General features: G+C 38.7%; 1 protein-coding gene across 1 annotated transcript; it reads left to right on the plus strand.

The window, feature by feature from the left end:
- Positions 1-1,727: 1,727 nt before the first annotated feature.
- On the plus strand, positions 1,728-2,333 carry LOC142163442 (secreted RxLR effector protein 161-like). Its single transcript, XM_075220727.1, has 2 exons — positions 1,728-1,959; positions 2,098-2,333. Exons 1-2 carry the CDS (start codon positions 1,728-1,730, stop codon positions 2,331-2,333), a joined length of 468 nt encoding a protein of 155 aa, XP_075076828.1.
- The last annotated feature ends 10,909 nt before the right edge of the window (positions 2,334-13,242 follow it).

A 13,242-nucleotide genomic window follows, 5' to 3' on the forward strand; every position in this document is an offset into this window, starting at 1 on the left:
CTGCCACGCTTGGTGGGGTTTGGTTTATCCAAAATTATCCACTCATTTTCTTAATTAACTTGTTAAACCCCCACTAATCCAATAATTAATCAATTACCCATATAATTAAGAATTATCTCAAATTACTTAAAATGCTACTAACTTTTAGCACAACTTATACACCTTACTATCAGTCATCTAGTACCTTATATGGTACTAGTCCATAAATATCGGGTATTATAGCTCGGACCATATTTTATCCCAAATTGTCAAACTTCGGCAAAACTCATTTTTTTCGATTCATTTACCTTCTCACCTTCTTGAATTTACTTATCACTTGTTTGAAATAGCATAATGCTTATAATCTTCAAATAATCTTGTCCTTGAGCTGATGTCAATTATCTTACGACAATTTCAACGTATAATACTACGGGGAGTAATATAGTCGTAATATAATACTGCGGACCGTAACATCGACGTAATACTGCAAGGCGTAATATCATAGTAATATAATACAATGGAGCGTAACATCGGCGTAATATTGCGGGGCGTAACATCATCTAATGTAATACTGCGAGTGTGACATCTCATTTTCGAGCTTATATCAATTTATTTATGGTGTACTTTCACGTACGAAATCATGGAGCGTAACAATGAGTCTAGGCTACGCCTTAAACGTGGTAGAACAATCGGTTCCACTGATAAGAATCCCCGAAAAAAGAAAGGAGCAAATGATCAAGTTGTTCATAACATGGAGGCAGTTGCTCAAGAGGAGCATAAAGACATAATAATTGATAAGACCTCACATGAGGTTCTAGTACCTGAAAATGAAGAGATCTCAATAGGTTATGTCTCTACGGGAAAAAGGTGAAATATGAATAATGTTGTTGTTGACAATAATTTTGCATATAACGTTGCAGTTTAATTAATGCAACAAAATGAGGATCTTAAGCCAAAATCTGTCGATGAATGTAGCCAGAGAATTGATTGGCCAAAATGAAAAAATGCAATTCAAGCGGAATTGACTTCACTCGAAAAACATGATGTCTTCGGACCAATAGTTTGAACGCCTGTAGGTGTCAAGCCAATGGGGTACAAAAGGGATTTTTTGCAAAAATGAAATGAGAAAGGTGAAGTCGTAAGATATAAAGCACAACTTGTTGCATAAGGGTTTTCGCAAAGGCCTGACATTGATTATATGGAGACATATTCTCCTGTGGTAGATGTAATTGCTTTCAGGTATCTAATAAATCTGGCAGTCCATGAAAAGCTTAATATGTGGTTGATGGATGTTGTCATAGCCTACTTATATGGCTCACTGTACCATGAAATTTTTATGAAAATCCTGAAAGATTTAAAGTTCCTGCAGCACATAAAAGTTTAAGAGAAACTTGTTCAATAAAGCTCAGAAATCCTTATACGGATTGAAGCAATCAGGGAGGATGTAGTACAATTGCCTTAGTGAGTATTTGCTAAAGGAAGGGTACAAAAATGACCCTATTTGCCCTTGTGTCTTTATTAAGAGGTATGGATCTGAATTTGTCATCAAAATTGTGTATGTTGATGACTTGAATATTATTGGCATTTCTAAAGAGCTTCCAAAGGTTGTAGAGTGTTTGAAGAAAGAATTTGAAATGAAAGATTTTGGTAAGACAAAATTTTGTCTTGGCCTACAAATTGAACATATACCAAATGAAATTTTTGTCAATCAATCAACATACACTCAAAAGGTTTTAAAGCGATTTTACATGGATATTGCACATCCATTAAATACCCTAATGGTTGTGAGATCGCTTGACATAAATAAAGATCCATTTTGGCCTCAAGAAAATGATGAAGTGCTCGTTGGTGATGAAACTCCATATCTTAGTGCAATTGGGGTACCGATGTATCTTGCCAATAATACCCGACCAGATATTACTTTTGCAGTAAGCTTATTAGCAAGATTCAGCTCCTCTCCAACAAGAAGACATTGGAATGGTGTTAAGTATATATTTAGATATCTTCGGGGAACTATAGATATGGGATAGTTTTATTCTAATGAATTCAAGTCAGAAATGATTGGCTATGTCAATGCATGTTATTTATCTGATCCACATAAATCCCGATCTCAAACAGGCTATTTGTTTACATATGGAGGTGCAGCTATATCATGGAGTTCAATGAAACAAACAATAGCTGCCACATCTTCAAATCATGCTGAGATAATAGCCATTCATAAAGCTAGTCGGGAATGTATTTGGTTGAGATCAATGACTCAACATATTCAGGAAATGCGTGGTTTTCTTATGAAAAAGAACAATCCAACTACATTATATGAAGACAATGTTGCTTGTATTGCTCAACTGAAATGAGGATACATCAAAGGAGACAGAACAAAGCACATTTCACTAAATTCTTTTTCACGCATGATCTTTAACAAAATGGTGGAATTAATGTTCAACAGATTCGTTCATGTGAAAATTTGTCTGATCTGTTCAGTAAGGCATTACCAACCTCAACATTTGAGAAGTTTAGACAAAAGATTGGAATGGGGCGTCTTCGATAAATAAAGTGATATTTTTATGAGGGGAATACTCTTTTTCCCTTAGCCTAGGTTTTGTCCCACTGCATTTTCCTAGTAAGGTTTTTAACGAGGCAGCAAATAAAGCGTATTACAGATATGTATACTCTTTTTCCTTCACTAAGATTTTTTTCCCGTAGGATTTTTTCTTAGTAAGGTTTTAACGAGGCATATTATCTATTTTTGGACATCCAAGGGGGAGTGTTATAAAATCATTAGTAAATGTGGATGTCCACTACACCCACTACTTTCACTTATGATATAAATAACCTCCCACTACTCATCGCTATTATGATTGTAACTCGCACACCTCCATAACCCCTCCCCATGACCCCCATGATCTCAATTGTTAATATCATGTTTAAGACAATTATTTTATAACCTTCTATGTAATAGTATAAATAGAGGCATGAAATGTGATATGGGATACACTTGAACACTTAATGAAATAAGAAAGTTATCTCTTCTTCTCTTATTCTACTAATCTTCTTGTTTTATATTGTTATTTTGAGCTACATTTCTTAACAGAGTTGAATAGATGTATTTTTAAGGTAAACTTTAATTTTCTCCAGGGAAATTGGTCATTGCTGAAATATTTTAGTTGAACAGTTGCATTTCATGTCTCTTGTTTGAACTATGTATTAAAACATGGGAGTATAAATTTTGCTCAAAGTCAAAACATGCATCCAATTACTTTCTTTCGAGGACCACAAACCAGCTCGTTCTAAAAAGTAGTTTAACTTGTGCCTCCTTAGGTCAGTAAGCATGTATTAATTAAATTAATTAATGCACTTTAATCATTAGTTTCCACATTCTTAACCAGGGAGCTAGAGTTTAAAGTATTGCTTCAGCCGAATCTAATAACTTCCGTCCAAATTTTATATTTGTCTTAAAAAATCATTTAATATACATAAACTATTAATTATTACCTAATAATTTAAAAATGACTTAACTCATAAACTTCAAACCCTAAATCCACATCTCCTTTATTAAGTCTTAACTTTAAATATAACTCATATTGTAAATAGTGATTAGACTATAGTATAATAGGATAACGATTAGACTATAGTATAATTAATGGGATAGAATGGACCAGTGATTATCAGTCATCTATACCTAATCATCATTAGTTCATTTTTTGGGTGTGTGTGACTAATAATAGCTGATTTTGATAATGTACCTTACTTATTTAGTTTAATTTTTGACTCAACTTTACCTTTCAATCTTCATACGTGCTAACTCCTGCATGCTACAGTTCAAGTAGAACAACATTTTTTTATAGTTTATTATCTGATGCTCGGTATCCGTATTGAGGCTCCGACCAATCTAAATTTATGCCGCGTAAGATCCATCAAAGGGAGAAACGCTCGATCCTGCTAGAATTTTTTTTCATTCCCAAACCTGGAACCCTAGTAATCTGGTTAAGAGTGGACAAACCCTATCGATCAATCTCATCACAACCCTTGACGGTGAATAACAAGATCCATAGAAGAATTAATGCAGTAATGGAAATATTGGATATTCTTCACAATACTAAGAAGATAAGAAAGTAACGTTACAAGCTCATCCATTACAAGTACTTCAAAATGTTTTTATTTTATTTTTTAATTACATATCCTCTAATCAAGAAATAACAACATTGGAGTAATTAACTAGAAATTCTCGTAATTAATGATGCTGGGGATCAGGTCCTCCAGGACTACTCCTCATGAGCTTGTACTTCCTTTCTTGGCTCTTATCTCCATAATCAACTTTCTTTTTCTTGAAAAGGACTTGAAAAGGTTCAGTTAGGCTCTTTTTCTTCTCTAGAATCCGAGCTTCTGAGCATTGCATCATAATCAGCACAATAATTAGACTAAGGTACAATTTCCCACCAGACATTAGGCGTAACCAGTATATATAGATGGTTTTCATACAAAATGGGAAGTGCACGATCAACATGTGTCTTTAGTTCATTGTGTTCCATTGTTAATGGAGGCGGATCCAAGATTTGAAATTTATTGGTTCCTACAACGAGCTCAAATTAATATTCGATAATAATTAAGTTCGCATTCAAATATGTAGAGATATTTAATGAATTTTATAATACATATACACCAACAGGGTAAAAGATACTCAATTCACGTAAATCCATATCTGCCTGGATTATTAATTAATTTGCATGAGTACCACTACTAGAATTCGGCCAAAAAGCGACCAAATATTGGCGACCAAATTTGGTCTGTTAAGAAAAGCGACCAAAGTTGGTCGCCAAACTACCGAAAATAATAAAAAAAATATTTGAAATAATTTAGCGACCATAGTTGGTCGGTATTTGGACGCAAATTTAGTCAAACTGTTGACTGGACTGGTCAGACTTGCTTGGTCAAAGATACACTGAGTTTAGCTAGGTAATACCGTATCGAATACAGCTTATATATATATAATATATGTACTTACGTTATACTATGCACTAAGTATAAGTGTATGAGGTAATACCGTATCGAATATAGCTTATATATATAATATATGTACTTACGCTATACTATGCACTAAGTATAAGTATACACTTATACTTAGTGCATAGTATAGCGTAAGTACATATATTATATATATATATATAAGCTGTATTCGATACAGTATTACCTAATAAAAATGGAAGAAAAGAAAATACATGCTAATTAAATTACATGCTTGGCCAACTCTGATCCCTTATCAATTATCGGATTAATTATCTGCGAGGAGAGGAATTCTGTACCTTATTGAACATGCTTTTAATTTGATAAAAGAGATTGCAGGCAAGGTGAGTAGAATGCTAAGCTCACACTAAACGTCCTTCGAGTTTGAATTTAAGTTAACTTATTTAAATAGATTAATAGAATTAAACTACTAGAAGTTGTTACTAATGGGATTTGAACGTGGTCCTATATACTGCCTAACGGGATCTGATAAAGTTAAAAACTCAAAAGATTCAAACTACGTTGTATTTAGCAAGGTTAGAGCATTCTACCCTATACATACAACATATAACTGAAAGGAAATCTAGTTATCACTATGCCAACTATTCGTGCATTCCACAAATCGCATGATTATATCATTCGTACAACCAAACAACTGTAAACCACGATACTAAAAACAGACTATACTTTAGTTAAGTACAAAAACTACCTATTGTTTTATGCTATTGAGTTACAACCTAGCAAGTTACACGAACCTAACAACATCTTACAAAACTGTAATTACTGCAGCAAATGATTAAACTTCTTCAACATCTTTCATTTCATGCTTTCACTGTTACAACAATGCGAAATTCTAGTGTGTACCTGGATGCTGAAATGCAAAAGAAGAAGCAGAAGGTAGAGAAGTCAGCAACAACAGCAAAGAGAAATGGCAGCAGCAAAAAATTGACAGCAGCAACAGTAGGGCAGAATCAAACCCCAGATGGACCACACAGAAATAGCCCAATGAAACAAATACCCAGTACCCAAACAAATCACACTCAGCAGACTCAGTTGGGACTCCGAAATACCAATGTTAATCAACAGGCAGTAATAGGTGAATCCGACACAATAATGGAGCACAATTTCTGATTGTTCAAACAGAGAAAGAGGGTGAGGCAAAACAGAATTTCAACTTCAATGAAACAGCCTGGGTTTTCTTCTCCTTTTTTGATTTTTCAGAAATATCTTTTCTAATTTTAGAACTCCCTTGAACTCTCTACTCTCTTTTTCAGTTTTTTTAGCTTCTGTGTCTATCCCCTTAAACCAGTGGAAAACTTCTCTATTTATCCTAGCATCAACCCATTCAACAGCCTGTTCGACAAACTCAATTCCCTCCCATGTTCTCCTGCTGTTTTTTCCACTCAAAAGATTAAAATAAAACCCCTCCCATGAGATTTCCCTGACAGGCCCTTTCTTTACTGCTAAAGTGGCATGTCTTTATTAAAGACATCAGACATGGGCAGTGTGGGCATGTCCTGACAGCACATGCTGTCCATTTCTACTCTAATTCCCTAACTTCTGACAAAACACATGTTGTTACTGGTTTCCAGCCATTAAAGGTACTCAATATGTCATTAATCCCACTATTGGTCAATTAATTCCATTAGTTGAATCAATGTTTTAATACTTTACTGCCAGCCCACTTGCCTTTAAGCTTTTCAAAGCTTTTACAACCTTAAACTAACCCTGAATCCACTGATTATTAACTGTATTTCCCTAATTTTATCAAACTGAAAATCCAAACTAATGGGAGTTCAAATTCACAACTACCCTAACTGAGTTCTAGCCTTTGTACTGCAGCCAACAAACCATTCACAGATAGTTTTAAACAATCAGTTAAACGACAATGGTTTGATCAATCATATGAAGCTTATCAGAATCAGGGCATTTGAACATTCAGTCTTATGAAACTAATCGACGTCGTTTATCTAATCGACTATACTAATTATAACGTAGAACAATTGGTCGATTAAACAAATAATACAAATAGGGCATCAAACTGTTCTCGACAATTTGCACGACACAGGGAAACTACAGGCATTATTGATTCGATGATATCAATCCAGTTGAAATATGTATACCACTATACGGATTAAACATAACAGAATAAACAATCGACCAAATAAAAGGTCTTATGGAGATGGAGAACAACTGACAACAGAAATCCCAAAATAAACAAACAAACTAAATAAACATGCCGATAAACTAATCTAAACTAAAATAGACAACAAAAGGGAAAAGTGAACAAACCAGAAAAGCTTAAACACAAATGACCCAGGCCCGAGCTTGATTTGCCCATTTGAGGTCGAACAGATCTTAATCGAGGTGTTCTCGACCAAGAACACTTCGATTAGGGTCTAATAGACCCCAAACTTCGGTTTAAATCTAAACAGACTCCTCAAATTCTTGTGTTCTAGGGTTCAAATCTTCAGATTTGGGGTTTTGGGATTTGTGGGTAGGTTCGGACCAAACCAAGCTTGGTTTGGTCACGAGGAAGGTCAAGGGGATACCTGGTATGAATTTGGGGGGGTTTGGCATGGGTCGAGGTCTGGGCTCGAATCTTCAAACGAAGATTCGAGACGGTGGGGGAAGATTCGAACTGAATGGTTTGTGGATTTGGATTCAGGGTGGTTGAGTGGTCCTAGGGTGTTAGTCTGGTGGCCGACGACGTTGATGCCACCGGGTTTCAAACAAAAGGGGGCTAAGGCGGCTAGGGTTCTAAACCCAGGTCCGTCTCTGAAATGAGAAAGACGGAAGAACAGTGAGGAGGGGGTCTGGCTCGGGGGGTGCGGGGTGAAGGAGGTAAGCTTATATACGGAGTGAATGGTTTGATATTGGCCGTTGGATCACCAATGATCAACGGCCTTGATCATTCCACTGGGGGGAACGGCGTCGTTTGGTCTCATGCTGGGAACGGATCAAACCGGGTTTCAGTGGGTCGGGTATCTGGGGAAGGCTTGGGAGCCGTTGGATTGGAGGGGATGAACGGTTCTGATTGGAAGGCCCTATACGACGTCGTTTGGACATCTCTAAAGGGCCTGGCTTGGACTGGGTCATTTGTATTGATTTGGGCCTGATTTTCTTTGGATTTTTGGCCCAAATCCAATATTTCCTTCTTATAATTTAAACCAAAAATTCCTAAAACCAAAATTAAACTACCCAAATATTAATCAACATTTAACAACGGTTATCACACGAATTAAAGCATTTAATAAAATCACTACGACAACAAGAAATAGAACAGAAATGCATATCTTGGGATCTTCGCCTTTTAAAACCAAATAATGGTTAATTAATTTCTAATAGTATAATGATATCCTAAACTTACACACGACATATATTTTTGTATTTTTGTTTGATAAGACTAAATAAACACGGACAAAACCACAAATAGCTAACAAAATGCCACGTAAATTCCAAAAATTGTACAGCAAGGCCATTTGTTATTATTTTTTTGATTTCTTTTGGAGTAATTGTCGTGTAAACAAAAATCACGTGCTCACAGCTGCCCCTCTTTGTGCGAAAACACGAAGAGTTTCCGTACAAAGATAAAGTGAGCGGATATGAGCGATTTTGCATATTGGAATACTCCGTGTGAAGCGCATTTTTGAAAGATTTGACCGAATCTTTGCTTCGAAGATTTCCTACATATTCTGGGCTAAACAGGAATCAGGTCAATGTAGTTCGGGAAACCTTGGTAGCTGGGACTACCATGAGATTGCAATGCTTGTTGTTACTGCCGTTGCTGTTGCCACTACTGCTTTACCGGCCTCCTTATTACAACCAAAGGAAATTGAAACTGAACTAACTATTTATGTCTGTCAACCGCTAGTTACAAGATTCCTATCTATAATTCTTTTGCAACTTGATCTTGGGTCTTAGCTGATTCTTCTTGTAGACTTCGATCCGAATCTTGATGCTTGCAAGTTGTAGGCGCCTGTTTATTTCTGCGATATTGAGTGAGACGGGATTGGCGGAGTTCGGGACCTTGATCAAATTTTGGAGTGATCCGCCCTTTGTTTGTTCCAATATCTCGGAACATCTTCTTTTGTCCTTTTCTTCTTTTCTTTATTCTGGATTGAGACTCATCCCGTAGGTCGTCTCGATCCATGCGCCTCGAGGTCAGACCTACAGAGACAAACAAAACAAACGAACGAAATTTTCTGCCCCAGTTTCACTAGGAAAATTTCGTGAATTAATCGCCATAATCAACTTAAAGAATTGATGAGGGGATTGGAAAACTCTAGTCTACAAAACACAACTCGGGGATTGGAGTCCTAATGTCTCCATAAGGTAAAAACGCTCAGTTCAGGGATTGGAGCCCTAATGCTGGCTAACAGAAAATAAACGCTCAGTTCAGGGATTGGAGCCTTAATGCTGGCTAAACAAAAAATAAACGCTCAATTCAGGGTTGGAGCCCTAATGCTGGCTAAATAGAAAAAAAAATGCTCAGTTCAAGGTTGGAGCCCTAATGCTGGCTAACACAAAAATGCTCAGTTCAGGGTTGGAGCCCTAATGCTGGCTAAATGGAAAAATGCTCAGTTCAGGGTTGGAGCCCTAATGCTGGCTAACTGGAAAATGCTCAGTTCAGGGTTGGAGCCCTAATGCTGGCTAACAGAAAAATGCTCAGTTCAAGGTTGGAGCCCTAATGCTGGCTAGCAGAAAAATGCTCAGTCCAGGGTTGGAGCCCTAATGCTGGCTAACAGAAAAAATGCTCAGTTCAGGGTTGGAGCCCTAATGCTGGCTAAATGGAAAATGCTCAGTTCAGGGTTGGAGCCCTAATGCTGGCTAACAGAAAAATGCTCAGTTCAGGGTTGAAGCCCTAATGCTGGCTAACTGGAAAATGCTCAGTTCAGGGTTGGAGCCCTAATGCCGGCTAACAGAAAAATGCTCAGTTCAGGGTTGGAGCCCTAATGCTGGCTAACCGAAAAATGCTCAGTTCAGGGTTGGAGCCCTAATGCTGGCTAACAGAAAAATGCTCAGTTTAGGGTTGGAGCCCTAATGCTGGCTAACTGAAAAATGCTCGGTTCAGGGTTGGAGCCCTAATGCTGGCTAACAGAAAAATGCAAGGTTCAGGGTTGGAGCCCTAATGCTGGCTAACAGAAATATGCTCAGTTCAGGGTTGGAGCCCTAATGCTGGCTAACAGAAAAATTGCTCAGTTCAGGGTTGGAGCCCTAATGCTGGCTAATGGAAAAAGCTCAGTTTAGGGTTGGAGCCCTAATGCTGGCTAACAGAAAAATGCTCAGTTCAGGGTTGGAGCCCTAATGCTGGCTAACTGGAAAATGCTCAGTTCAGGGTTGGAGCCCTAATGCTGGCTAACAGAAAAATGCTCAGTTCAGGGTTGGAGCACTAATGCTGGCTAACAGAAAAATGCTCAGTTCAGGGTTGGAGCCCTAATGCTGGCTAAATGGAAAATGCTCAGTTCAGGGTTGGAACCCTAATGCTGGCTAACAGAAAAATGCTCAGTTCAGGGTTGGAGCCCTAATGCTGGCTAACAGAAAAATGCTCAGTTCAGGGTTGGAGCGCTAATGCTGGCTAACTGGAAAATGCTTAGTTCAGGGTTGGAGCCCTAATGCTTGCTAACAGAAAAATGCTCAGTTCAGGGTTGGAGCCCTAATGCTGGATAACAGAAAAATGCTCAGTTCAGGGTTGGAGCCCTAATGGTGGCTAATAGAAAAAATACTCAGTTCAGGGTTGGAGCCCTAATGCTGGCTAACAGAAAAATGCTCAATTCAGGGTTGGAGCCCTAATGCTGGTTAACAGGAAAAATGCTCCATTCAGGGTTGGAGCCTTAATGCTGGCTAAATGGAAAATGCTCAGTTCATGGTTGGAGCCCTAATGCTGGCTAACAGAAAAATGCTCAGTTCAGGGTTGGAGCCCTAATGCTGGCTAACAGAAAAATGCTCAGTTCAGGGTTGGAGCCCTAATGTTGGCTAAATGGAAAAATGCTCGTGATTCTAACTGACCCTCGTTTTTGAGTTTTCTTCTTTTAGTAAAATGTAAAAGAGAATTTTGGGGAAACTTCCCTTTTGAGTGGATTCCTTATTGCCAAGTCGTTTCTTGCACTCATGTATTTCTTTTCTTTTTGGGCGACACCTGCTTCTTGCATGGTTGCCTTGGATCACACCTATTTTAATTTTTCAAACAAAGAACAATTGTCAGTTCGGAAATGGCGGTTGGTTCGGTGACCTTGATTGTGCCAGTTGCTTTGTCGCGTCCTTATTTCTGTTGAGAAACTCTGTCATTGATTGGATTCACAGGCGAAACCCTTTGGACTACTCAGACTCGCGTTTCCAGATTTTTTGATGATTTTCCCGTGTAAGGCTTTGGTTCTTCCATCCCGTTCTGCTTGGGGATTTTTCAGTGGGGATTTTTATTGGGGAGACTCTGTGGGGATTTGTACAAGGCAGACTCGTTGGGGATTAGCTGGGGCACACTCTTTGGGGAATTTTTACCAAAGGAGGATCTGTGGGGATTTTTACCAAAGGGAGGCCCTGTGGGGATTTGTACAAAGGGAGACCCTGTGGGGATTTGTCTTTTTTTTTTGTGTGTGTGTGTGTGGCTTTACTTCGAATGCAGCCAACATCATGATCCATCGGGTTTGGACAAACGTATCACTGAAGCGGGGTATTTAGTTCTTACGAAACGGAACTCCGTGAAACCGGTCCTGCCACCTATTCTTTCCAGTGTATCTGGAACTTGGAGTTAAAATGAAAGGTATTCAAAGAAAAGTAAAACAAAGAACGGAAAAAGAAAATTTTAGAAGAGAAGTGTCCCTTTCGGGACAAGAAAGACTTATCTGAGGGAAACATGCTGACTTTGAATTGACATGACATGCTTTTTGGACTGGACGCCTGACCTTCACGAACTTGTATTTCCCCATGAACCAAAAGTGGAACTATGTTTCCAAACCGGTGGAACTTTGCCAAGACTTCCTGAGGTGGAATCATCCTTTCGGCCGACAGCACCCTTTGCGGGTTTTCGCTAGTCGACCTCTCTCATTTCTCTTCTTGTTGTCGCTTGATAGCACTCTTTGCGAGTTTTTACTAAACAAGCTCTCTCATTTTGGTTTCTCTACTCCCGTCGCCTCACGATGCCCGAAGGTTTTCACCGACAAGACTCTCTCGTTTTATTTCTCTCAATTCTGAATGTACCGGCCTCCAATCGTGATATCTCTTGGCTCCCCCTACCTTAGGTAATTGATCCGAAGGACTTGTGCTTGGTAAAAGAATGGTAGATGAAACTACAACTTCTAAACCGTTTAGGGTGCCCCGATTTCAATTTTAGGGTAAATGGGATTTTATTTTTGGTGTGACTGAACCCCAGAGAGAGGCTGCCTACGTATCCTTTCGGAATCAAGTCAGACGTAGTTCAGGCTCAATCAATGTTTTGTTTTGTTTTTTTTTTTAATAGGTAGCCAAAGAAATGTAACCGGCTCCAAGGGCTTGTAGAGAGAGTTGATAGTGTTTGGGGTAGTGGTAATAAAACCTTCATCATCTCAAATGTGTCAGGGACCATTGGAGTATAACTCAGACATAGTACCTTTTGACTGCATCCGCATTCATTGCTGTTTCAGGATCATTTCCTTCAATATCACCTAGATACAACGCTCCTCTCGGCAATATCTTCCTGATGATGTATGGGCCTTTCCAATTTGGAGCAAATTTCCCTTTCGCTTCCTGGTGATGTGGCAGAATGCGCCTCAGTACCAGTTGAACCACTTCGAAATTCCTGGGTCGGACTTTCTTATTGTAAGCACGGGCCATTCTTCATTGGTACAACTGCCCGTGACAAACCGCAGCCATTTGTTTCTCGTCAATCAAAGTCAACTGCTCCAATCGAGTCTTAACCCACTCGCTATCTTCAATTTCTGCTTCGACAATGGTTCGGAGCGAAGGAATTTCTACCTGTGCTGGTATCACAGCCTCGGTCCCATAAACCAAAAGATAAGGGGTTGCTCCTACTGACGTGCGTACCGTAGTGCGATATCCCAACAATGCAAAGGGTAACTGTTCATGCCACTGTCGGGAACTCTAGATCGTCTTCCTCAAGATCTTCTTGATGTTCTTGTTTGCTGCTTCCACAGCACCATTGGCCTTGGGCCGATAAGGAGTGGAATTCCTATGCGTTATTTTGAACTGTTCGCATACATCCCCCATCAAGTGACTATTCAGGTTTGCCGCGTTATCTGTGATGATAGTCGCAGGAATACCAAAACG

This window comes from Nicotiana tabacum, chromosome 8 (genome assembly GCF_000715075.1).
Source record: "Nicotiana tabacum cultivar K326 chromosome 8, ASM71507v2, whole genome shotgun sequence".
Lineage (NCBI taxonomy): Eukaryota > Viridiplantae > Streptophyta > Magnoliopsida > Solanales > Solanaceae > Nicotiana > Nicotiana tabacum.

Excerpts from the sequence above, each read along its gene's own strand:
- LOC142163442 (XM_075220727.1), top strand. The coding sequence starts at position 1,728 with ATGGATATTGCACATCCATTAAATACCCTAATGGTTGTGAGATCGCTT. Across the intron at positions 1,960-2,097 it reads AACAAGAAGACATTGGAATG|GCTATTTGTTTACATATGGA; the intron begins GTGTTAAGTATA and ends GATCTCAAACAG.